The sequence below is a fragment of the Chlorocebus sabaeus genome, chromosome 14, assembly GCF_047675955.1.
Source record: "Chlorocebus sabaeus isolate Y175 chromosome 14, mChlSab1.0.hap1, whole genome shotgun sequence".
Classification (NCBI taxonomy): Eukaryota; Metazoa; Chordata; class Mammalia; order Primates; family Cercopithecidae; genus Chlorocebus; species Chlorocebus sabaeus.
Window position 1 is genome coordinate 90,502,038 of NC_132917.1, and position 26,570 is coordinate 90,528,607.

General features: G+C 40.0%; 2 gene segments (V, D, J or C); both read right to left on the bottom strand.

Moving 5' to 3' along the window:
* LOC103241327 (immunoglobulin kappa variable 2-24-like) overlaps window positions 1-26,570 on the bottom strand; it is a 978,355-nt gene that overhangs the window by 334,933 nt on the left and 616,852 nt on the right.
* Window positions 22,603-23,197, bottom strand: LOC140713390 (immunoglobulin kappa variable 1-39-like). The segment is given in 2 exon segments: window positions 22,603-23,002; window positions 23,135-23,197. Coding segments are annotated over 2 exon segments (378 nt in total).

Consider the following 26,570-nt stretch of genomic DNA (forward strand, 5'->3'; position numbering starts at 1 on the left):
CCATAAATAAGAACAAAATCATGTCCTTGCAGAAACTTGGATATAGCTGGAGGCCATTTTCCTAAGGGAACTGATGCAGAAACAGAAAACCAAACACCACATGTTCTCACTTATAAGTGGAAGCTAAACATGGGGTACACATGGTCATAAAGATGGGAACACATTTTTTAGCCTCTTTCTATTTTTCTTTGTTATTCCTAATACAAATTTGTTGGTATTCTTCACATGGACCTATCATGTCTGAGGTTTTATTCATTTTTCTTTACAATTTTCCCTTCTTTATATGAGATCGTTTCTATTGACTTGTTTTTCAGTTCACTGATACTCATGTCATCTTAAATTGCTGATGAGTCTACTTTATATATTTTTTCTTTTTTTTTTTTTTTTTGAGACGGAGTCTTGCTCTGTTGCCCGGGCTGGAGTGCAGTGGCCATATCTCAGCTCACTGCAAGCTCCGCCTCCCGGGTTTACGCCATTCTCCTGCCTCAGCCTCCCGAGTAGCGGGGACTACAGGCGCCCGCCACCTCGCCCGGCTAGTTTTTTGTGTTTTTAGTAGAGACAGGGTTTCACTGTGTTAGCCAGGATGGTCTCGATCTCCTGACCTCGTGATCCGCCCGTCTCGGCCTCCCAAAGTGCTGGGATTACAGGCTTGAGCCACCGTGCCCGGCCTATATATTTTTTCATTTGAGTTGTTGTACCTTTCATTTCTTGGATTCCCAGTAGTTCTGTTTTCATAGTTTTGTCTCTGTTTGAGAGACACTATTTGTTTAATCATTGCTTTATATATTGCTTTTTAAGTCTTTTATAATAGGTTAAAATAATTATCTGAGCATATATTGGATAAGGGTGGAGCACATAGACATCATGGAGAAGGACCATAAGGCAGGGAGCTCAGAATTAGATTAGTTGAATTTGGAGTCTCTTACTACATGATGCTCCTGTGAGATTGAACTATTTTCCATATTTTATGTTTCTCCTATTATAAATAGTTTCCATTTTTAAGATAGTAACTATGTATAGAAATTCAGCTTATAAATGCCTGGAAATTTCTAACAGAAAAATTGATGAAAAGATAGTTTCTCTTAGGCCCCCACACCAGCCTCTGCCTGGGACCTGAATTTCTCCTTGAGGCAGTGGAATCTGTGATGAGGTTTTGAGTTGGGCAGTGAAATCACGGCAGGGCAGGCTGTGCTCTGGGTGCTGTGGAGAACAGGAGGACACTCCTTCAGGGTCAGTGATGCTGGGAGTTCGAGGGGAGACTCAGCATGGAGCTGCCTGTGAGTTGCACTAGCAGTGCTGTCCAGACAATGATCATCCCACAAGTGTACTCAGATGCCAGTGGATGGCCCAAACGTGGGCTCAAGCTGGACAAAGACAAAGGTTTAGGGATGAATATATGGGGCTCATTCGATCTTCTGAAGTTTCAGCATTATCATAATGAATGATATGGGAAAAGAAAGAAGTCACAAGGCTGTGATTTTTAATTTGGTATTAAAATATATCCCCTCTGCTCATTTTTCCCTCCAGAATGTAACTACTGGTATACATTTAACCAAAGTCACTGTTTTAATGGTCATTTTATGAACTGACACCCTGTGTGCACAGTTTCTAAGTAACTGGGTAGCCAGACCATCATTCCTATGGGTGAAGCCAGGAAGTGACTGTGGATGTGAACAAATGTGAGTTTCATGTACTCATCTCCAAAGCTGCGGGCCACTGATCTGGGGAGAACCTGTAGACATTTCACTTTCCCATGCCCAGATGAGAGGACACCTTGATCTGTGTTCTTCGGATGAACTCTAAAAACTGGATCACATTCTGAAGCTCTAGTTCACACTTCTTTTCTTTGCTACAGAGACTCTCTCACTGACATGTATTGTACCCTCTGCATAGAACAGTATGTGATACATACAACTTGTTTTCTGCTAAATACCCAACGATCATGTTGTTTATGAGTCTTCCATAGGTATTCCCTGCCCTATGGCTATGGGGTCTTCCAAAAGAATGGGCCAGAGGTGGAGCTGTGAAACTGTAGCTGGATGAAAAGTGTAAGCTTCAAATAGAATAAAGAAGTGGTGATAATGATAATATTCCAAATTAGTCTGGGCTCTTGGCTGTGATTACTGGTATGGGGGAAACAGTCTAAGTTTGGTATTTTTTTGTCTGTTTTTGTTTTTTCAATTGATAAAACAGCCAGAGTAAAGTCACACATGTTGAATGTGCAACTGAAAAAAGTTTATGTGTAACTTATTGTCTGGATGGAATGATAGAGTATTTCACATTCCCTTGTGCTTCCCTCATGGACAATCTTTGTCGATTTTCACCCCTCCCACCCAGCAAAAGTAACTGTCTGTCTGACATCTACACAATCATTTAGGTTTTCCTGTCCTGAACTTTACAAAAATAGCACTAAGGGTATTTTTTATCTTTTTAGCCTTGGTATTGTTCCTTATTATTTCAAGGCCTTCATTTCTTCCAGTGGAACCAAGGTCCTGTCTGATGTCATTTCCTGGTATTCTGAAGGATTTTCTCTCAAATGTCTTAAAAGACATAGCTGCTACCAATGAATCTAATTTGTTTATTAAAGAATTTTTTTTGTTTTTTTCTTTAGATTCAAAGGATATTTTCACTGGATATAGATTTCCTGGTTGCCTTTTTTTTTTTCCTTTCAGCATTTAAATATGTCATTTCACTGCTTCTATCCTCTATTGGTCTTGACGAAAACTTAGCCAATGGCTATGTTGTTTCTCTGTATATAGTGTCTGCTTTCATTCTTGATGCAATGAAGATTTTCTCTTTGTCTTTCAAAATTTTAATATAATGAGTTCAGTTATAAATTTCTATTGATTATCTAAAAGGATTTTACTGAATTTTTTCATCTAAGAATTTTTTTATTAATTTAAAAATGTTTTCGTCATTATTTCTCCAAATACTTTTTCAGTCACTTTCTCTGTCTCTCCTTCTTTGTGACTCTCATTATACATTTGTTGGTATCTTTTACTCTGAGCTCTAAATCCCTTAAATCTTCTACCATTTTTTCCTAAACATTTTCTTTAGACTCAATAATTTCTATTCCTCTATTTTCAAGTTAACTGATTGTTCTGCCATCTCAAATTGCAATTAGACCCAGCTAATAAATATTTAAATTGGATTATTGTACTTTTCATTTCTAGAGTTTCTATTCGTCCATTTTTTAATACTTCCCATTTCTTTTCTTGAGGCTTTATTTGCTGAATCTTTTTTTAATATTTTATTTTTTATGTCAATGATCATAGTTTTAAAAATAACTATTTGAACATCTGCATATTTACTGCTTTGTAGTCTTTGCTAAAGTCAATATTTAGGAAAAGTTAGAATCAGCCTTCATTGACTGTTTTCTGTTGCTGTTATTGTAGTTGCTTTATTTTTGTTCCTACAATATAGATCATACTTCTCTGTTTTTTTTTCCAGGATTTTTTAAACTGTAAACTGTACATTTTTGATAATATATTACAGTATCTCTCTTTAGATTATCGGTTTTTTAAATTTAAATTTGTTTAGAAACAGAGTCTCACTCTGTCACCTACTCTGGAATGTGGTGGTGTGATCATAGCTCACTGCAGCATCGACCTCTTGGGCTCCAGTGATCCTCCAGCTTCATTCTCCTGAGTAGCTGGGATGTAGGTGAATGCTACCACTCTGCTATTTTAAAAAAATTTTTTGTAAAGACAAGGATGTCACCATTTTGCATAGCCTGGTCTCAAACTCCTGGCCTCAAGTGATGCTTCTGCATCAGCCTCTCAAAGTACTGGGATTACAGGCTTGAGCCACCATGTCAGGCCTTGAATTTGCTTCATTTTTCTGAGCATTTTAAAATTTTCTTCTTAGTTACTTGTCTGAACATACTGATAGTACCTGACTTATGGGAGTTGGAGTTATAGGTTTTTGACTTTGAGATGGTGTGAGGGTGATATGCATTCAAGTAGAAATAGTACTTCTAGTATTCCTATGACTATTCTATTTTCTCTTTCAGTACACTATCCAATAAATTACCTAAGATGTTCAACACTTTATTGTAAGATAAGCTTTGTGTTAGATAATGTTGCCCAACTGTAAGCTAATGTGAGTGTTCTGAGCACATTTAAGATAGGGTAGGTTGGGCTGTAATATTGAATGGATTACATATATTAAATGTATTTTCAATGCTTGATATTGAAAAATCTGTATCTCACGTGGTGTTTGACCACTGATATCTCTGCTTCTTTTTATTCTTAATATTAATCTTTAGTTTGAATTTATAGGAATCACACATGTATCTGCACAGCTTAGTGGTCAACAAGGATTTGAGAAGTTTTGCTCAAATATCTGGAGCTTATAAATCTATCTGCTGTCAATCCATCTGTGTGTAGTTTAGAAAACACAAGCAAAATGCAGCTAGTTTTTACCTTCCTCTGGTTTTACTTTGCACCAGGCACTCCTGGGTCTCATCCCTAGAATATATAGCTTCTAAGTCACCAGGAATGTGTGCAGAGATTGTTTCAGCAATATGGCTCTGTCTTATCCAGAAATCTGCTATTTCCTGTCAGCAGATGTGCTACGTGTCCCACACAAGGCACCATCTTGCACTAGCAAAGCTGTGGGCTTTTTCTGTTTATTTTTTATAAAGTTCTCCATGTTTAACTGGAAACACTGAAGAAGTTTACTCCACCCCTTGGCTTTACTCAAGTCCACCCCCTTTGGCAGCAAGCTGCTAGTTTTATTTGCTATGCTCATATTGGTAAAGCTTCAGTTCTGTAATCATGCTGACTGAGCTGGGGGTAGAAGGGTGCTGTCACAGGCAACAGGCTACAGACTTTTTCTGTCCTTACTCAAAACACTATTACTTCTTTTTTCTATCAAGAATATACATCTTTAATTATTTTATGCTTTGCTAATTTTCAGTGCTGAAATAGCTTTAATTTTTAGCTTTACATTTGTATGTGTGTCCGTTGTTGATTTTTGCAGAGAAGATGTATTAAACTCTTTGTGATGCCATAAACAGAGATGCCTTCTCAAATACATTTAAATGAACATAATAGCCACACTGAAGTGGAATAAGGTTAAGGACTAACACAAATAATTTTGCATCGGAGAGATTGAACTCTGCACCCCACGTTTAAAGAGAAACCAAGGTCTTCACAAATAGAGAACCCTGATCCCTAGATTTCACAGTCATGAAGGAACACACTATCAATTTTTAAGTTGCCTTCTTAGAACTGAGCAAATTAGTGATTACACTCCACATAATGAGAGCTATGACTGTCTTTAATCGAGATGAGAATCAGACATAGGAAAAGGTGCAAAATAGGAGGAAACTTGTGGACTTTTTAAAAAACACCTTTTTCTTATATTTTAGATTCTTGTGTGTCTGTATGAGTTTTTAATTTATTTAGAAATACTTTTAAACTTAAAATTTTAAAAATATAGCAAAGATGCTTCACATAGACTCCTCCTCCACCTTGCTCTAATGTCAGCATCATGCATAACCACAGTGTAAGTATCACAACCATGAGATGAACATAGATATAATGTTATTAGTTAACTCCTTTAAAATACCATATGGATTTCACTGATTTTCCCATTAATGTCATTTTTGTTTTATATTACAAGATAAAATTCAAGTTTCTTTATTTTATTTGGTCATCTTGTCCTTAATATCTTTAAATCCATGACAGTTTTTCACTTTTGTTTCTCCTTCACGGCCGTGAAACTTTTGAAGGTTACTGGCCAGTTATGTTGAAGAATGTCTTCCCAATTGAGTTTGCATGATGTTTACTCTTGATTTAATTCACAGCATTAATTTTTGGCAAGAATAATACAGATAAGATGTATCCTCAGTGCTTCATAGCAGATGTTACATAATGTCAACATGTTTTATTGACATAATAAATGAATATGATCAATGAAATCCCTTTTGGAAGGAAGTCTTGGAGAAAAATAATGAATACAACGGCTTCTATCCCTCCTTCTACTTGGTCATTTGCAGACGTCATTAGGAATAGTCCTTTTCTAGTATGTACTTTATTTTTACAGACTTTAATCCTTTTACAAACTACTGAACCTTAAAGAAAATTGAAGAAATAATTTAGTTCACTTTTTAATGGCAAAAGTTTTCACAATAACCAATTGCCACTGAAATGTTGATAGCCTGAAGAAAGAAAAAGAATGGGATTTATTCAGCCATGGTAGTATCTTCGCATGAACACCTTTTACTGAGTCAACTATTTACATAAATAAATAGAATTTTCTACTACTTAGAATGTTGTAGAATTTGAATGGAGCAGTGCAACATGCACAGAGCTACTTCTACTGGGAAAGTGAAGCACCACTGGGGCTATTTAAGGATTCATACAGTGAGACATTATTTCTGGAAACCTGGAATTCTGGTGCCTCAGTTGAAGAGAGTCCAAGAATCAAAGTGCAAATTTTTCAAGGATTTTTTTTTTTAGAACCACAAAATATCCAAATAGAGCAGAGATGCTAAAACTGAGTGGCCACCACACTAGCTGTCAGTAAAGGAAGCAGCTGGTGTAATCAGTAAACACTGATGATTTGTTGAGGTTTTTGTTTCAGGTTGAATCACTGTGTGAGGCCAGTTACTATCCTGCTGACAGAAATAAACTGCAACATCTTCAGGCTCCAGGCTGCTGATGGTGAGAGTGAAGTCTGTCCCAGACCCGCTGCCACTGAACCTGGCTGGGATGCCAGTGGCCCTGCTGGATGCACCATAGATGAGGAGCCGGGGAGCCTGCCCAGGTTTCTGCTGGTACCAGGATAAGTAGCTGCCAATACTCTGACTGGCCCTGCAGGAGAGGGTGGCTCTTTCCCCTGGAGACAAAGCCAAGGTGGCTGGAGACTGTGTCATCACAATTTCTCCGGTGGTATCTGAGATTGGAAAGAAAACAGAAATACACTCATGTAATCTAGATCAAACCCACTATCTTTGAGTAGTGCCAAACTTGTCGATCTACATTGAATTTTAATTGTATTTGGTGCTGAGCAGAGGTGGTAGGAATTTTCAGTGATGTGCAAAACCACCTCATGTTCCCCTCACCTGGGAGCCAGAGTAGCAGGAGGAAGAGAAGCTGTGCTGGGGCTTCCATGGTTCCCTCTGAGTCCTAACTGAGCAGTTCCTCCCCAGAGCTCTGACCCAGGCATTGATATGGGCTCTGGAAGGTAGGGCAGCTGAGAGGGACATGCAAAGCAGCTGGGGTGGGAGCTGGGCTACCAGCTGCCCAGACCACCTGCTTCTTCCTCTCTGCACGGAGCATCCTGCGCCTCCCTGGTTGTCAGGTCAGAAAAGTCTGTTGGCTCAGTCTGAGTGTAGAACTTCCCCCTTGTGCTCACAGAATTTCACTCCTGTGTCTTTCTTCTCTTCAGTCACCCCAATTCACCCAGATGATGTTTGGTACAAGCCTGTTAAGAATAATATAGAAGGCTGTGTTTTCATTTCTCTCGTCCTATCCTCAATATGCCCAGTCATCTCCCTAAGTTCACTATTGGATCCATTGAAATGAAGACTCTGGTAGAATTTAATCTTCCAGATACACCTTTCATTTGCTTGTTAATAATGTTTTCTGAGGGTCCTGAAGCTTTCCATTAACCCAGACACATACCCTCTTTGAGTTAAAAAGTTAAAACTTCTGTTTACAGTCACATGTCCTGGCAGGCTCTGATGTAGATGCTCCATGGCTTGCCGATTGCTTGAAATTAACCAAGCAACTCAACTTCTCTGTGTCTCAGTTTCCATATCTGTGTAACTGTGACAATAATTGTACCTACCTTACAGTACAGTTGACAGTTTAAATAAAATAAGATAAAATATTTACAATAGTATTCAGGACGTTGTGCATGTGACGATTAATTTTGTTTTTATTGTTTAAATATTCAGCACTACAGTCATCACCATTATCATAAATACACTTGCTTAGTATGGACAGTATTCTTAAATATAATCTAAGAATGTTTTATCCAGAAATTAAATTCTAGGGCTTTTTCTTCACTGACTGTACGCACTCTTAAAATCCCAATGATTTGTTCTTAATCTGTGCTAAAGTACTCAGACCTTCAATCATTCCCACCCATCCCTGTCTAAGGCGTTACTACTCATCATCTATTATCAAAATGTTACCCTATCAAAGATAACCATGTCCTGTTGCTGTCCTTCGTTCTTATGTAATCTTTATTCTACCTTGTTATCTTTTGTCTAATTCTTGCCCCAGGGCTGACAATAAGGCAAAGCTACCACCATTACTTGTGGGCTTGCTCCAGTATAATTATGTCAGCCTTGCTATCTTGGAAATGAGGGCTCTGTCTTACAAAGAAACATATTCATTGGGTCAAGGTGTTATCAGATAAATGATTTTATCTACTTGTGATTCAATAATTAATTTAGACTGACTTGAACAGATTTTTTTTAATGACAAAAAGGAAAAGATGACATAAGAGGAAAATACAACACAATAGAAAACACCAGCGATTGTAAGTCTTGCTTCATGGATTTTTACACATATATTGGACGTATGCTGGGTATATGTGTGCAGTGATATCCAAAACTGAATGGTACCTGGTTTAAGGAATGCCTGTATTACATTGGGTCTTGTCTGCTTTTCCAATTATGAACAAAAAGCTACAGTACTATTTGTATGAGTATCAAATATTCTAGCTGCCTGAGATACATGGAGAGAAGATTTACTGAGATAAAAGCTTTGGAAGTAGTAGACGTTTGTCCTGTGATGTTATGGCTGTTGCTGTGGTTGCTGTTGTTAGGAAATACAGTGGGAGTGAAAGCAGTTAGATTTACAAGCTCTGCTCTGCCTCATACTCACAACCCCCTCTAGAGATGGACAGATGGTGGTGCAGGAATCTCTGAAACCTCTTAGAAGTCGTTTGCTCTTTCCAGATTCTTTCCTGACAAGTATTGTTTTGTGTCACAGATTAAACAGAGCTCGGTGTAGAAGAAAAGACTAGAGGAAGGGAAGAAGTTTTCAATCAAAGGTAGTTCTTGTAGACACAGGGAAATAGGGTTTTTCATAGATTTATGCCACACTTCTATCATGTTGGAGAGTGAGGCATCAAACCAGGCTCATTCTTGAAAGCATCAGAACATTATTTTAGACAGAAAGAATGATGAGTTTCTTGTCAAAAGGATGTTTAAAATTCAAAGCTACTGATTTTTTTGTTGTTTTTGAGATAGAGTATTGCTCTGTCACCCAGGCTGGAGTACAGTGGCATGATCTTGGCTCACTGCACCCTCCGTCTCCCTGGTTCAAGCCATTCTCCTGCTTCAGCCTCCCAAGTAGCTGGGATTACGGGCATGTGCCACCACACCTGGCTAATTTTTGTATTTTTAGTAGAGATGGAGTTTTGCCATGTTGGCCAGGCTGGTCTCAAACTCCTGACCTCAGGTGATCTGCCTGCTTCGGCCTCCCAATGTGCTGGGATTACAGGCTTGAGCCACTGTGCCCGGACCTACTGATGTATTAATATTATTCATCTTCTTGAATACACCAAGTGGTAAAGTGCAAATCCACCATTTAGACTTGAGATTTCTACTCCTATGTGAACTAGTGAGGAACAAATAATTTCTATTGGTTGGGAGATGATGCTTGACAGTGGTCAGTTTGTGAAGTGGAGGCTTATGTCACAGTACTTTTTACAGTGTTACATATGAAAACGGTGAATGGCCTCATACCCAGAAGAATCAGCGTTTCTCATGAGCCATACTTCCACAAGAAAGAACTGAATTGAAGCCTGTGAGTACTTGATGAAGGGTGTATAAAGAAGAGGGAAAGAAAAAGGACACAAAACACAATATGGCAAATGGAAAGGAGAAAGTCATTACACAGCCTATAAGAGTAAAATAATTAAAGAGAGGATATTATGAGTAGTTTTTGACAACTAACTTGACAAAAGTGGTGCAGGGCAGGTTCTTGGCCTCCCTCAGGAAGGAACGCAGCGTAAGCGGGTGGTGGAAGGAAACGGCTTTACCGAGGTGGCGGTTACAGCTCTGTGACTGCTCTTGTGGAGTGGAGCTCCCCACAGGCAGTGTGCCAGGAGCAGCAGCGCAGGGGCAGTTTTACAGTCGTATTTATCCCCTCTTTTAATGACATGCTAATTAAGGAGTAGGTTATTCAGAAGTAGCTAGAAGATGGACATTAACTTTCAGGTGTTGCCATGGCAATGGTAAACTGATATGACCCTGGTGGGCATGTCTTATGGACAGGTGCTTCCAGTGTCTCTTCCTTGTGTCAGTCAGTCTTCAATCTGGTCCTGGGTTGAGTCCCATCTATCTCCTATCTCATTGCCCCTCAGAGATTAGATACTCCTCCTTAATCTTAAGGGGACTGCAGAAGAGCAGAGTCCATTTTCTGTAAGTGCTTCCTGCTGGCTTTATGGGTACAGGCCTTCCCTAGCATTTGAGGAGTAAAAATCTTTGGTACCTGAACTAAGGGACCCAGTGGCAGGATGCTTTCATTTGTGGGGTCAGAAGACAGAATGGATTGGAAGATTTTGACAGACCGTATCATCTTTACATGAAATTTAGAAGTTTAGAAGATATGAACTTTACTAGGAGATTAAACAGGAAAATTATAATTGGAAGAGAGAGAAAAATTAATGCTCCTATGTCCACCCACAGAACCACATTATTAATCTATGTGTTTGCAAAACAGCAGCCTTAAGTTTTCTAGGTTTTATAAACGGAGGTTGTGGTGTCCACTTTTCGTGCCTACAGGACCTCATAAGAAACAGGTTTAATCCTGGACAGCTGTACCCAACTAGTGACTTCCTGAAGCCTAACAGTAGTTAGAGTAATTAAGAATATCTGATAAGGGCCCCTTTATTCTGGTTATTATTGATTCTTGGGGGAATACTTCGCTGTTGTTTTTTGAGAGAGAGTCTCGCTCTGTTGCCCAGGCTGGAGTACAGTGACACAATCTCGGCTGGGCTTGCTGCAACCTCTGCCTCCTGGTTTCAAGCTATTTTCATGCCTCAGCCTCCTGAGTGGCTGGGATTACAGGCGTGTACCTAGATGCCCAGGTAATTTTTTGTAATTTTAGTAGAGATGTGGTTTTTCTCTGTTGGCAAGGCTGGTTTTGAACTCCTGGCCTCACGTGATCCACCCACCTCAGCCTCCCAAAGTGTTGAGGTTACAGGCATGAGCCATTGCACCCAGTCAATTCCTTCTCTTTAAGTTTTTAGTGAGACTAAGTCTGGTTAAACAGAGGAGCTACTATTTTCTTTTGTGTAAAGGGCACTATTTTATTTTCATAATTTTAAAAGGCCTTTTGAACCTAGCCTACATTTCAAATAGGGGTTGAGCAAAGTGTGTCTGACTCCCTGTTTCCCATATGGCCTTAATTAGATTTTATTACGTTTCTTTGGTAGTTCCTTTGGCCAAGGGGTTTGGAATCAAAAAATTTACAGCCAATTAAATATTTTAGGCCAGACAATGTGGAGGTTGGAGGCACTCATTAGCCCTTAAGCAGGAAAATCATGAGGTCAGGAGATAGAGGCTATCCTGGCTAACACGGTGAAACCCCATCTCTACGAAAAATAAAAAAAAAATCAGCTGGGCGTGGTGGCACGTGCCTGTAGTCCCAGCTGCTCGGTAGGTAGGCTGAGGCAGGAGAATCGCTTGAACCCAAGAGGTGAAGGTTGCAGTGAACCAAGGTGGCACCACTGCACTGCAGCCTGGGTGACAGACTGAGACTCCATCTCAAAGAATATATATATATTTTTTAAAGCTGTATAAAATAAAAAAGAAAGCCCCAAGCAAGGTTATACATGTTAAAAAACCAAGTACCTAGAATAACACTATGCTGGGGGAAAACATTGCTTCCACAGACCTCTAAGACAAAACCCTTTAGCATAAGGCTGCACCAACAGTCAGAACTGGAGGTTCAAAAGAAGACATTCATACAGCCAACAGACACATGAAAAAATGCTCATCATCACTGGCCATCAGAGAAATGCAAATCAAAACCACAATGAGATACCATCTCACACCAGTTAGAATGGCGATCATTCAAAAGTCAGGAAACAACAGGTGCTGGAGAGGATGTGGAGAAATAGGAACACTTTTACACTGTTGGTGGGATTGTAAACTAGTTCAACCATTATGGAAAACAGTATGGCGATTCCTCAAGGATCTAGAACTAGATATACCATATGACCCAGTCATCCCATTACTGGGTATATACCCAAAGAATTATAAATCATGCTGCTATAAAGACACATGCACATGTGTGTTTATTGTGGCACTATTCACAATAGCAAAGACTTGGAATCAACCCAAATGTCCATCAGTGACAGACTGGATTAAGAAAATGTGGCACATATACACCATGGAATACTATGCAGTCATAAAAAAGGATGAGTTTGTGTCCTTTGTAGGGACATGGATGCAGCTGGAAACCATCATTCTTAGCAAACTATCACAAGAACAGAAAACCAAACACCGCATGTTCTCACTCATAGTGGGGAACTGAACAATGAGATCACTTGGACTCGGGAAGGGGAACATCACACACCAGGGCCTATCATGGGGAGGGGGGAGGGGGGAGGGATTGCATTGGGAGTTATACCTGATGTAAATGACGAGTTGATGGGTGCTGATGAGTTAATGGGTGCAGCACAGCAACATGGCACAAGTATATATATGTAACAAACCTGCATGTTATGCACATGTACCCTAGAACTTAAAGTATAATAATAATAAATAAATAAATAAAAAAGAAAAAGTCACAGCAGCTGATGAAGAAGCAAAAGGAGACAGCAATGATCCCAGGCCTTTTTAAAGGAAGAACAAGCTGAAAGCAGCAAAACACAACAGTTGAATCTGTAAGACATGAATCTCAGAAGTTTTAAAAGAAACTCATTATCAAATCAAAGGCAAAATTTTCTGTTTAACTTTTTTTTTTCCCCCCGAGATAGAATCTCACTCTATCACCCAGGCTGGAGTGCGGTGGCGCGATCTTGGCTCACCACAACCTCCACCTCCCAGGTTTCAGCTGTTCTCCTGCCTCAGTCTCCCGAATAGCTAAGATTACAGGTACATACCACTGCGCCTGGCTAATTTTTGTATTTTTAGTAGAGATGGAGTTTTACCATGTTGGCCAGGCTGGTCTTGTACTCCTGACCTCAAATGATCCACCCTCCTCGGCCTCCCAAAGTGCTGGGAGGCAGGCGTGAGCCAACGTACCCAGCCTCAAAAACAAAATTTTCTACAATTTAGGAAATCAGTAACTTAAGAAAACCCAGTTTCAATATGCAGACCATTTTCTAGAAAGTGACTGGGCCATCATTGTTCTCATCTCAGATTTCCACTTCCTGCATAGAAGGTGTAGGAAGAGGTAGTAAGTCGTTATGAAAGTGGATTACAAGCATTTGTTAGTGAACAAAATATGACTAAAGCACTATTTTTATATTTTAATTTTTATTTATTGTTATTATTTTTTGAGAGAAGGTGTCACTCTTTTACCCAGGATGGAATACAGTGGTGCGATCTCAGCTCACTGCAACCTTCGCCTCCTGGGTTCAAGCAATTCTTGTGTCTCAGCCTCCCAAGTAGCTGGGATTACATGCATGCACCACCATGTCCAGCTCATTTTTTCGTAGTTTTAGTAGAGACAGGTTTCACTGTGTCGGTCAGGTTGGTCTTGAACTCCTGACCTCGAATGATCCGCCCACCTTGCCTCCTAAAGTGCTGGGATTATAGGTGTGAGCCAGCATGCTCGGCCTTAAAGCAGTATTTTTATTAAATAAAATGTAGAAGAAAAAGTGTAAATAAAGTGACAATAAGAAAACAAAGTGCGTTATGGAAAATGATACCTTTAGGGCAGAAAACAAGAGAAGGCAAACGAAGATTCCCATAGGGTGAGGCTCCAATCCACAATCCTAGGAGGAATGTCAATGCTGAAAACCCGGGAGCATCCAGGGAGTGGCCAACAATACCAAATGCTGAATCCCACAGTACCTGAGTATCAGCCTAGGAGTGTCGCCACACCAAATGCCAGGAAATCCTGGAGTATCCAGGGGCTGACCAGTGCAGGAAATCCTGGAGCCTCAGTGGGGTGGCCAACAGTGAGCCCCAAAGGTCTGGTTGTGACCATAGAACAATGTGACTCTGGCTTCTTAGAGTCAACAGAACAGGAGAATTCTTACAACCAAGTGTCCTGCCTTAAACAATTGCACAAACCTAATTAGCAGCGAGCCAAAGCCAAAACTGCAAAGCAAACACATATATCGGGGCAGAAAATAAGATGAAACAGCTGATGGATAAATAAAATGACATTTGAGGAAAAATGACTAAGGGAAGGAGCAACAAGGATGTCGTCAGGTGTGCTATGGGGGACTTCAAATGGACTATCTAGCCCAAGGCCTGATTCCCTGGATATCTGATATGGGGCAGGTGGGCAGAGGGGACCCTTACAGGTGTGCAGGAGCCAAAATGGTGCCAAGCAGTCTCTAACGTGGGGCCTGCATGAAGATCTCTCCAGGGTCCCCAGCTTGGGTGGGTTGGGGTCCGGCGGGGGAACTGGAGCATGGAGTGGCTGGCCTGCATGAAGCAGTGGCTCTGTGGCCACTTACCCATCCGCTCAGCTCCACTGCCTGTCAGGAAAGATGATGGCTCTTAAAACAGCATTTGGACAGTGTTAACAGCTCTGCAATGTTAGCAACCCTGTAACTTTGATGGCTGTAGCGCTGATCACCATCTCGCCCTCTCTCACTGATCACTGTCTTGCCACATCTCCGATAGCTGTCTTGCCCATTGCTGATCAACGTGTCCATCTTCTCATAAAGTGCCATCTCGTGCTCTCTCTTGCAGTCCTGCTTCTCCGCTGTTCCACTGACTCACTGCCACATCAAACACTGCCTCTCACCATGTCCCATTTATCCTCCCTCCTCATTAAACATCCATTTGCATGTCCAGGCCTTGCATTTCCAGGCTGATGTCTCTGTCCTGAGCCAGGTACTGGAGAGTATTGTTCCTCCAGCTTCACCAATAAGCCATGGTTCTCTCGAATCCAACCTTCTCACTGCACCAATTTTGCCAAGAAGGTTTGCTGTGCACTGGTTGCCGACTTACCCAAATCTAGTGAGACACAACACCCATGCACAACCAGTTACATGAAGTGGATTACTACCTATAGAGAGTCAGCCAGAGAAAGCTCAAAGCTGCCAGGGCCTGATCAACTCTAGACCACGCATACTCCACAAGGACTGCAGCTGAGGGGCCCTGGAATGCAGCCCACCCTGTGTTTTGTGTCTTAGAATCACATGACACACTGGGCTAGAGTGTTGAAGAAATTCCTATTTCTAGTAGGGACAGAAACGGAACCCAGGCTGTTCTGGTCAATCATGCCCAATGTCAAGATGATACATTTCCAGAACATTCTACAGTTATTCCAGAAGACTACAAGCAAGAAAGGAAAGAGGATTGGGTTGATTCAAGACAAATGGAAACTATTCTGCAAATACCAAAGTGAAATCACAACTCAGTAATCTTTTTGTGACTGGCTTATTTCACTTAGTGTGATGTCCTCTAGTTACATCCATGTTGTAGCACGTGTCAGAATTTCCCTTTTAAAAGCTAAATAATATGCTATTGTATGTATATACCACATTTGGGTTACCAGTTCCCTCCTTTGTGAACATTTGAGTTGCTTCTAGCTTTGGACTCTTGTGAATAATTCGGTTCTGAATGTGGGTATACAAATATTTCCTCAAATTTATGTCTTTAATTACTTGGGTATATATCCAAAAGTGGAATTGCTGAATTATGTATTATTCCCATTATTAATTCTTTGAGGGATCACCATCTGGTTTCCCACAGCAGGTGAGGCCTTTATATAACCACAGCAGTGTCCACGGGAGTTCCAATTCCCTAAATTCTCACCAAGACTGGTCATTTTCTATTGGAAGAAAAAAAAGTCCTGATAGGTGTGAGGTGCGTTTTGTTTTTATTTTTCTAAGGAGTAATAATGTTAAGTATCTTTTCCTATGCTAGTTATCTAATTATCTCTAAAGAACATTCTTCAGAGAAATGTCAATTCATGTCCTTTTCTCATTTTTAATCAGGTATTTTATTTTAATGTTGACATATAGGACTTATTTTTATATAGTAGCTATTATTAACCCTTTATCAGAGATATGATTTACAAATATTTTCTTCTATTCCACATGTTACATTTTCACTGTGCTCTGTTTTTTGATGCCCATTTTACATTTTTATGTAGTCCAATTTATTTTCTTTTCTACTTTTGCTTGTATTATGGTGTTAAAGGTGTTAGTATTTAAATGTCTATAAGTACTGACTTACTATGCTGAGAAGGTCACACTAGGCCATCTCTCTGATGGTGGAGCTAAGAATTTTACACTCTCCCATTTTGTACCAGGGGACAGTGCAGCTACATGAGAACCCAGTGGCTTTCCCGAGCTCATTTGTCTTGCATTTTTGGTGGATTGTTGTTCACATGGATTGTTGTTCACATTGGCTTCCTCTGGTAGATCCACCTGGAAAGCATTATATTTAGCCAGAAAAAAGGAGGCTATGAATGATGTCACTGTAAACGGTGTATATTCCCTGTTGCAAATGTCAAATCCATGAAGCATAAAAGGATTTACTAGAGGATATTAAATTCCTTGCAAAGTGTTGAAAAGCCTTAAGGAACAGGCTCCAGGCAAAGCCTCTGGAACAATTCCAAGAATGGTACTTCTGGGGCAGGCTGGGGAGGAGCTCCTGCTGCCTGTGACTCAACATTCAAGCTGTCTCCCGCAGAAAAGAGAGCAGCTCTTCTCACTATTGCCCCCAGAAGGACAGCAGTTCTACTAATCAACTACTGGAGATCTGACCCCTCTCTCTGCAGACCTGCCTGAGTTGATGATATCTTCATTTCAGTCTCATGAAGATTCATCTGTTTTCATGGGTACAGGGGTTATTTCTGCCCAAGTCCACCGTGTGGCTTTCTATCATAAATACACATCTTTCTACACTTGAATTTCCAGGCATTACTAGTATCAACAGCAACATGCTACAACCCAACATAAAGATTTCCTTTACAAAGAACATCATGGTACCCACATAACATCGTGCTCCCCAAAATGTGGGGGAAACCCCAATCTGTTCAGACCAACACCTTCTAGGAAAAAATATTCTTCTCTCATGAATCATTAATGTGTCTACTTATTATTTAATTTTTGGCCTAAATTGCAAAGGTGGCTAAAAATAGCACTTTGAATTTTTTTTAAAGAAAGGGCATATAGAAAAGATTAACTTATTTAAAATACATATATGCATGACATATTTAGTTATTATCACCAGCTTCTTTCATGTTTATTTTATTCTCTAGTTTCTGGCAACACTTTCTCTATGGTAGAGTCTGGAAAGGCTACTCCTCATGTCCTTGGTTTCCTAAGTCAGAGATGTGGGGAAGAATGCCCATCAGCTGTGTTACTACAGAGTGCTTTTGGGTTGAGATGAGGGAGGGGAAGTACCTGGTCTCACTCAAATATGCTCGTTTTCCTGTTCTGGGTCACAGCCAGGCAGCCCAGTCCTATGGGCACACTTCACTTGCCAGGTTTCTATCAACATAGGAGTATCCTTCTTGACTGTGGAAAACATGGGGCAGGGAGAGGATCAAGGAATAGCAAAAGGAGTATCTGGAGTTGCCTGAGTTGCCACTTTGGTTTCCGCAAATGTTTTCAGTCCATTTAATTCATTATAATAAACACCTTTCTGCCTAACCAGCCATAATCGCTTTTCTTAGATCCAACTGATTCAGTGATAAAACTAAACAGAAAAAATAAATACACTTTTCAACGTTTAAGCTGACCAGGAGGCTGTCCCTGGTGTTTATACCTCCATATCCCACTATGCGTTTCATCTTCCCTTTGCCTCACTGGGGATCCAAGTGCAGGGAATGCTTCACATGACTGTGATCCCTAGAACTTCATCCTGATGACTGGTGAAATCTTCTCTGAGTTTTACCAGTGGAAATGGCAATAAATGGAAACATTCCAGAAGGTCCCTTACAGTCCATATTTTCTGTACTTCATCTCTAAAATATGTAAAATCAATTTTATTTGTTCTTGCTTTATATGGGCTAGATCTATGGCCCCAGCACATACTCTAACACCCTGTGTTGACAACTTATCCAGTATTGCATTAATTCTAAATGGTCACATGCTTATCATATCATTTCTTCCAATTTTATGGAATAATTGTCATTCTACTTTTAAGATTAGGAACCATCAACCAGAAAACCACAGCCCTGACTAAATAGAAATAGAGTATTTCAAGTTGTTCAGTTGGCATAACAGTGATGAGTCTACAGCTCATTTTCAAGATATAAGTATTCTGTTTATGGGAGTAAAAGCACCAATCATGGTTAGTGTTTCAGAGCCTCTACCACATCTGACACCATAGCAATTCACTAGCACAAGGGTTTGTGTGCCAGCTTTGCTTGACTAATAATGAGTTTTTCCCTATCTATAGGGAAAGCTGCACCTGTGCACATGTCAAGAGCATGAGCTATACTTTTTTCACTTTTTTTGAAGTTAATAAGTTGCTTGATCCAAAGCCATATTACAGAATAATTTCCTGACTCTGATAAAAGCACTTGGAAAATCTTCAAATAATATTTATGCAGAAATATAACCAAAAATAAAGGCAAATTCATATATACGAAAATAACCAGTGCCCTCCTCATTTTACATGAGGTCTACTAGTGTCAGCCAACACCAGCTGTTAGTCTGAGCCCTCATGTGTGGTACAATGTTAGGGGTTCAGGAGGGGTCATTCTTCTTGGCAAATTGGGTGTTCAGAAGAGCCAGTAGCCCTTCAAGTCTCAGTTAGTTGAAATTCATACTGTTCAGTCCCCACAGGGACCTCCATTCATTCATGAGATTACCTGAGAAAGCTGGGAAAGGTGACTGACTGAAGCCCATGTGTTGAATCATCCTCATTATTAAAAGCCCCCTGCTCATTAATGGCATTTCAACTAATATTCATGGGGAAAGCATGTTTTAAAATTTTGGCTCATATTTGAAATGTCTAGTCATAGCTCTTACATAATCACTTTGTCTGCAATCATTTTGTTGCATTTCTTTGCAGGCCTGATGATCTGTCAAAACCAACAGCCAATATTATTACCTTGCTCTTATGCTGGGAAAAGCTCAATGTCGGGAGAAGCTAAGGCAGGGCTTGCATGTCTGACATAATGTAAAAGAGTCTTGGAACATGTCTGGGGTCCAGGGTCTAAAACCCTTCGTGGCCTCTGGAACACACTCTGTGCTAAAGGGTGGAAGGCTACCCTGACGCACCATAATCTAAGCCCAGGACATAAAATCCCTTGTGGCTTGGATAAAATCCTGGGCTCATGGCTCTGGAATGTGTCTACACTTGCTGGCTCCTTGCTCTCCCAGGAGCGATTGTATCTTGAATTGTATCTTATCTTATCGATTGTATCTTTAAAAAACCTACTCTCCATTATCTCAACTAGCAGAGCAAATGCTAAACCATCACAGGTGTAAATCATGTGCTTAATGCAATGTGTCCTTTTGACCTCCACATTCTCACCACCTGTTTCTTTGTTGGTTTACCAATAAATAGCATGGGCTCCCAGAGCTTGGGGCCTTCGCAGCCTCCATACACTAGCGATTGTCCCTGGTGCCTACATTTCTCTCTCAAACTCTTTTTCTCAATCCTTTGACTCTGCCGGACTTTGTCACCGCTATGACCTGGTGTTGGGTCTGATCACCCCAACACTGTTATCATTGCAATGTGATCATCCGATGTAACCCTTGCAGTTTACTCATTGTTATGGTTTTTACATTTCCAGGGCTTTCTTGACAATGGCACTGATGTGATTCCAACCAGCATCCATTGTTGTGAGAACTCTATTTGGAATATCATCATTGTGGGCATGAACATAATGGAGACTTTCATAAGATGCCATGAATTCAACATTAGTCAAAATTTGGTCTAGTCCTACTCTTGGAGCTCTACTGAGTTTGAAAAATATTTTAGGTAGGGACTAGCATTTGGTAGAATTTTAAAAATAAAGGCTACAAAGAAATTTTCTGTAGCAAGAGTAAGAACAATATGTGGTCCAGAATAGCATTATTTTATGGAATGTTACAAAAAATTTTAAAGGTATTTAATTTAGATAAGAATTTTATAAATATGCATATATTGCATACATGGTAGGATAAATGTACTTAAATACAAATATATAATCAATATATACATTCAATATATATAGTAGCCAACATATTATCAAAAACATATATATTCACTTCTATGTATCTTATATACATGTATGCATACTTTTTCATAAATAAGGTAAATTTTAATTTTTTATTGAAATACTAATTAGTTTTAATTTTGTCTTTAATTTTCTTTTAATAACTTCATAATTTGATTACTGAATATTCACATTTAAACCACCAATTCAAGAAAAAATAAATATGTGTAAATATAGGTAGAGGTGTAAATATTGTATCAGTAAGTTTTTATGCATTAATGATTTATAACTGGCTAAATACACAACTCAGTGGCTGATAACAGTAAATATTTGTTTTCGAGTTCATGGATGCTCATGTTCACAATCATCTGACTGATCAAGGAAGGGCTCAGCTGAGTGGTTCCTCTGCAGGACACAGAGCTCATCTTCAGCCTATAGATATCAATTGTCTGAGGACAAAGCTGAATAGCAGTGACTACACATGACACAAGATTCTTGTGGCAGGTCACAGGAGTGAACATCCCAAACCAAACTGCACAGTTGAATTTAAGTCCAATAATTTCTAACATAGCTTCAGATACTGAAAATATAGTCCTTTATTTCAGTGAGTACAAATTTTCAAGAAAATGTTTACTCCATTTAATTATAGAGGTATTTGATCATTCCATGGGCAAATAATTATGTTTTCATCCTTTATAACCTTGAAAATATTTGCAAATGCAAATTTGCATTAATAAGAAAAGAAAGCTGGATGTGTTTTCAACATGTGGCTTTAAATATAATTTTAATAAATGGCCTCATTGGGGGAAAATCATTTTAACTTATGTAAATATCCTTTTCTGCTTCTCTTGTGTTCTACAGAGTGACCCAATAAGAGGTCCTCCCATGAGATCTGGACAGAAAAGGATGACTCAATATTCTCCATTGGTACCTAGGACAGACACAGGAACAGAGATGAGGACTGGAGAAAAACCTGGAAAGATGCTGTAGGAAGTTGAGAGCATCAGCACCCCCACTCCTAAGCTTCTAGACAGGACCGAGGACCACATGGTTAGATAGCCTATACCTCAAGGGCAGATACATTCTGGTTTCTGTGGGAGCACCAGAGAATCCCGCTTCTAATATCAACTTTCCTCGCTACTGTATCCTTGACTTTGAAAGGTTGTAGTGTGAAAGTTAATCGTAGGAATTGGGTCATTCTTGACATACCCAACAAAGCCAAGAAATCAGGGGGAAAGGCACTCAGGGTGAAAAAGATTGTTTCTAGAATGCAATTGAAATAGGCCCTGTTATCCCATGGGACTAATGTTTATTGTTTTTTGAAGAAACATAGAAATTGACTCCTCCAGTCTTAAAACTCAGGATAGTTAAATTTGTCTTATCTGAGTTCTTTTCTCAGGAAACCAACCATCAGGCCTCCCAGATACTATCAAAGGAGCTGAAACTTACATATCACTGAATCAGGACCCTTCACCCATTATGATTGACTAACTGACCTCCTGCTTCCTGTTCACCAAATTATCTTCCTAACCCTCCCTAGTTCCTCTTCTCCCACATTTCTTCTGTGCTATGTATACCCCTAATTTTAGTTGGTCAGGGAGACACATTTGAGAATGGTGTCCCATCTCCTTGTCTGCAGCACCTGATTAAAGCCTGTTGTTTGGCAATACTTGTTGTCTTAGTGATTGGCTTTCTTTGTGGTGAGCTGCAGGATCTACACCGAATCCCTGGTATTTCAGTAACAAAGTTCTGTGCAAGTTTCACTGCTGTGGTTTATTGTAACCTGAAACCAAATTGATCCACAACTTCTGAGATAACTTGATATTATTTTAGGATTCACTTTGTCCACCACTGCTTATCAGTCTGAGCTTGCCAGCTCGCAACCCTTCCTAGTGCCAATGAACTTTCTCAAAGAGCCACAGGTAACATTTTCCCTTTTTCATAAAACTCTAACCTTCTCTTTTTTCTTCCAACATATTGAAGACCACTGAGTTTTCCTGTATGCCCCATTTGGTAAATATTTATTTGCAAATGAAACATTAAATTTAGAGATTCATCTCTACATTTTATTTAGAATTCAGTAGGTTAGAGTTTAATTCTCCATATTAAGACAATTCCTACTTCAAATATCTATAGTGGCCTCTTCTCTGTTATATGAATTCCTACTGAAGCCCTAAACTAGACTCCTCAGGTGTCATGATCTCTGTATTTATTAAATCAGGAGAAGCATTGCTATGTCTGTGTAGTTGGGACTGAGAAAGAGAAAATAATTCGGGTGCAGAGGTGACTTCATGTCCCCCTCTACCAACACCATCAGAGTGTGGCTGCATCTGAGGAACACTCTCAGCCCATGGAGGCATCAGGAGGAGCAGCTGGGGCAGCCCAGCCTCACACATCTGCTTCCCTGGGGGTTTATGTTCGGGTGTGTAACACTGTGGGAGGGTCACTATTACTCTGTTGACAGTAATAAGTTGCAAAATCTTCAGGCTGCAGGCTGCTGATGGTGAGAGTGAAATCTGTTCCAGATCCACTGCCACTGAACCTTGATGGGACCCCACTTTGCAAACTGGATGCCTTATAGATCAGGAGCTTAGGGGCTTTCCCTGGTTTCTGCTGATACCAGGTTAACCAGCTGCTAATACTCTGACTTGCCTGGCAAGTGATGGTGACTTTGTCTCCCACAGATGCAGACAGGGAGGAGGGAGACTGGGTCATCTGGATGTCACATTTGGCACCTGAGATTGGAAATAGAAACACAAATATTCATACTATTGACCATATTATAGGAAGATTTCACTAAATAGCCAGGCAGTACTGACAACCCTGGGTTTTCAGTACTGAAAACTGCTAGTGTTCTCCTTCCTTACCTGAGAGCCAGAGCAGAAGGAGCCCCAGGAGCTGAACGGGAACCCTCATGTCCATGCTGTGTCCTGACTGGGTCTGACTCCTGCACGAAGTATGTCCAGCCTATTAATAAATCTTCAGAGCAGGAGGATGTGTTCTGAGAACATGCAAATGAGCTGGGGAGGGGTCAGGCTGGGCACAGCTGCAGGGCTGGCTCATGTCAGTAACTCAGCACCATCTCAGTGTCCCCAGGTGTCCCAGGTAAGACCAGGGTAGCCCAAATTTGTCTGCAGAGAATGTGTTTCTATTGGGGACTATTTTGTTATGAGAAACAGTTTTACGTATTTTTTTGACAACTTTAAATATTCCTCAGGAGCCAATAGAGTAATGTATTTCATTGGTATATTGGGATTATTTAGGAGAATATTCTTGTTTGTAGGAAACACATAGTAAAATGTTAGATGGTAGGATTCTCAGGTCTTCAAAAGACTCTCATAAGAGTCCAGTTAGGGAAGTGGGCAATTGTGCTATCCTTGAAACATTTCTGTGAGTTTAGCATTGTTCCTTTCTAAAAAAAATTAAAAATAAAATGTATCGACATGATGCCATATATATTTGTAAGTATTAGGTAATGGTGTTATGCCTTTGTTCTTACTAGTATTAGAACAAGCAATTTACTACAGATACACAAAGATGATACCATGTTTTCTCAATGCATGCAGCAGTCACAGAGCCACCATTATTAAGAGTGATGGGTCTCTATAGTGCCCAGAGACTAAATGAGGTGCATCTTATTCTTGTTTTGGGCACCTTCATAGTCTACCTTCTTTACTGCCATTGAGTATTATTTCCCAAAGTTCATCCGTCTTATGGTGGCCACTGCAGGGAGCATGTCCCTGCCATGCACCATCAATGACACTTTCTTATACTTTTATCAGTGTGTGGGGACATCATCCTGACCCAGACACCAACCTCCCTGTTAACATCTTTAGGAAAAAGATACTCAGTCTCTTACCAAGCAATTGCCTATGTACATGGAGAAATCAGTTGGATCCAGATGACTCTGGACAGGGATTTGCACTCATTATATCTCATATCTCTATTGTGCCCCAAAATGTCCCAGCCTGGCTCAGTAGCAGGGAAAGTGGACCCAACTATATCAGCATCAGTGGGCTGCAACATAGGGTTGTATAAAATTTTACTGATGACTAGTAGGGGAGCCAAATCACAGTGCTGTAGCCTGTGCACAAACCTTCCTGCTGCTCTGTAAGCAGCCTAAATTTTAAGGGAACTTGCTTATATTGGGAGAAAGGAAGAAAGCTCCATTTGTCCTTTAAATGTTTGCTGAAAATGAATTGACAAAAGAATGATTAATAAGAGAAAAGGCAAACAAAATTCACTGAAAGTGCAGCAGGATATTATTGCAGGGTGATTACCCAGATAACTCAATAAGATCCAGTTATTCACATTTCCTTTCTACGGAAGAGGGAATTGGGAAGTGTAGGAAACCTAGAGATAATAGATGAAAATAGAAGTGCATCTTCAAAAGAACAGGTATTAGCCTGTCTGGATAAAGCCTCAACTTCCAGTCTCTTCTATTTTTGATTCATGTTTTGTGTTAATCTTCCCTGATATAAAAATTCCCAGGAAGAATTTCCTTGACAATTGTTTTTCTTCTTGAGAATTTGCTTTTTGGCGGATAAGGGATATTTAGGAAAAGGCTTTTTATGCATTTGCTGCTTTCTAAATTCCTTTGGTTTCACATAATCATCATACCAATCAGCATAGTTTGAGATGTTATTTCCTGGATTCCTTTACTTGAAGCCATCTGCCAAGATCCTATTCCGGAGAGATGCAGCTACAGATTGAATGAGCAGTTGACCCCTGAACAACGTGGAGGTTGGGGCACTTACCACTGGTGCAGTTGAAAACCTGTGTAGAACTTTTGCATCCTTAAGTACTGTATTATATTTGACTGGAAACCTTAGTGATAAAATAAATAATTAACACATTTTTACATTATAAATATTTTATACTGTATTCTTCCAATAAAGTATGCTAAAGAAAAAAATGTTATGAAGAAAACCATAAAAATGAGCAAATACATTCACTACCGATTATGTACTTGCTCTCAGGTGACACACAGAAGAAAATATAAGTCGATCTGCAAACTTTAAACCCAAGTTATTCAAGGGTTAACTGTACCAGGATGAATGTAGCAGTCCCCATCTGTAGTCTAGGGCTTTCCCCTTTGCTGTACCTCTGTTCACTTCCAATGGCCGTAGATATGTCTTATGTTCTTTATGATCTTGGGCAGAGAACTCTTCCTACATGCATTGCTGGCCAGATGTCCTGGAATGTGTATATCTGAGAAAGTGCTATGGTGTGACTGTGTCCTCCAGAATCCATCTGTTGTAAAGTTAATTCTCAGCGTAATGGTATTGCCAGGTGGGGCCTGTTGGAATGTGTTTAGGTCTTGAGGGTGGAGCCCTCTAGTGGAATACATTAATGCCAGTATAAACAGGGTTTATGGAGTTGGAATCTTTCTCTGTCTTCTGCTAATCTGTCATGATAAGACATAAGACATCCTTCCTTTGAAGGACTCAATGCTCCAGGCATCATCTTGAAAGCAGAGAAAGCAGACCTTAACCTGCTTAAACAGGAATCTTCATTGCTGGTGGACCCAAACCAAGATAGTAAAAAAAAATCATTAATCTTTTGTATGAGGGATATTTCTCATATGAATTCTTATCTCTTCTCTTTCTTGGACATGTCGGACTATTCAGAAAGCACTTAATTTTTTTTTGTTTGTTTCTACAAATCTATTTTAGATTGAATTTATTAAGTGATTTTTTTTTCTGTGTGTTTTGCAAACCAAAAATTAAGTTGTAAGCCACCAGTTAGCTGAATGGACTCCTCTTTTGGCAGAGAGAACTTCAAAGAAATTTGAAAAACTAGGTGAGGCCATGACTGGCAGGTGGATTTAGACGTGCCTTATTATACTCTCCTCCCTTTGGAGTTCAGACACAACTGACTAGCATTATCATTACAACAGAGATCTTTCGACTGACAAAACAGATGCTTTGTAGCAATAAGATACCATACTCCAACATGACCGATAATAGGCCCTGAAGAAAATCTAAAAATTTTACTCTAAATATATTTCTTTTTCTTTTTTTTTGAGACGGAGTCTTGCTCTGTGCCTAGGCTGGGGTGCACTGGGGCAATCTTGGCTCACTGCAAGCTCCGCCTTTCGGGTTCACGCCATTTTCCTGCCTCTGCCTTCCAAGCAGCTGGGACTACAGGCGCCCGCAACCACGCCCGGTTAATTTTTTGTATTTTTAGTAGAGACGGGGTTTCACCGTGTTAGCCAGGACCGTGTTCATCTCCTGGCCTCGTGATCTGCCCTCCTTGGCCTTCCAAAGTGCTGGGATTACAGGCGACGAGTTTTGATATACG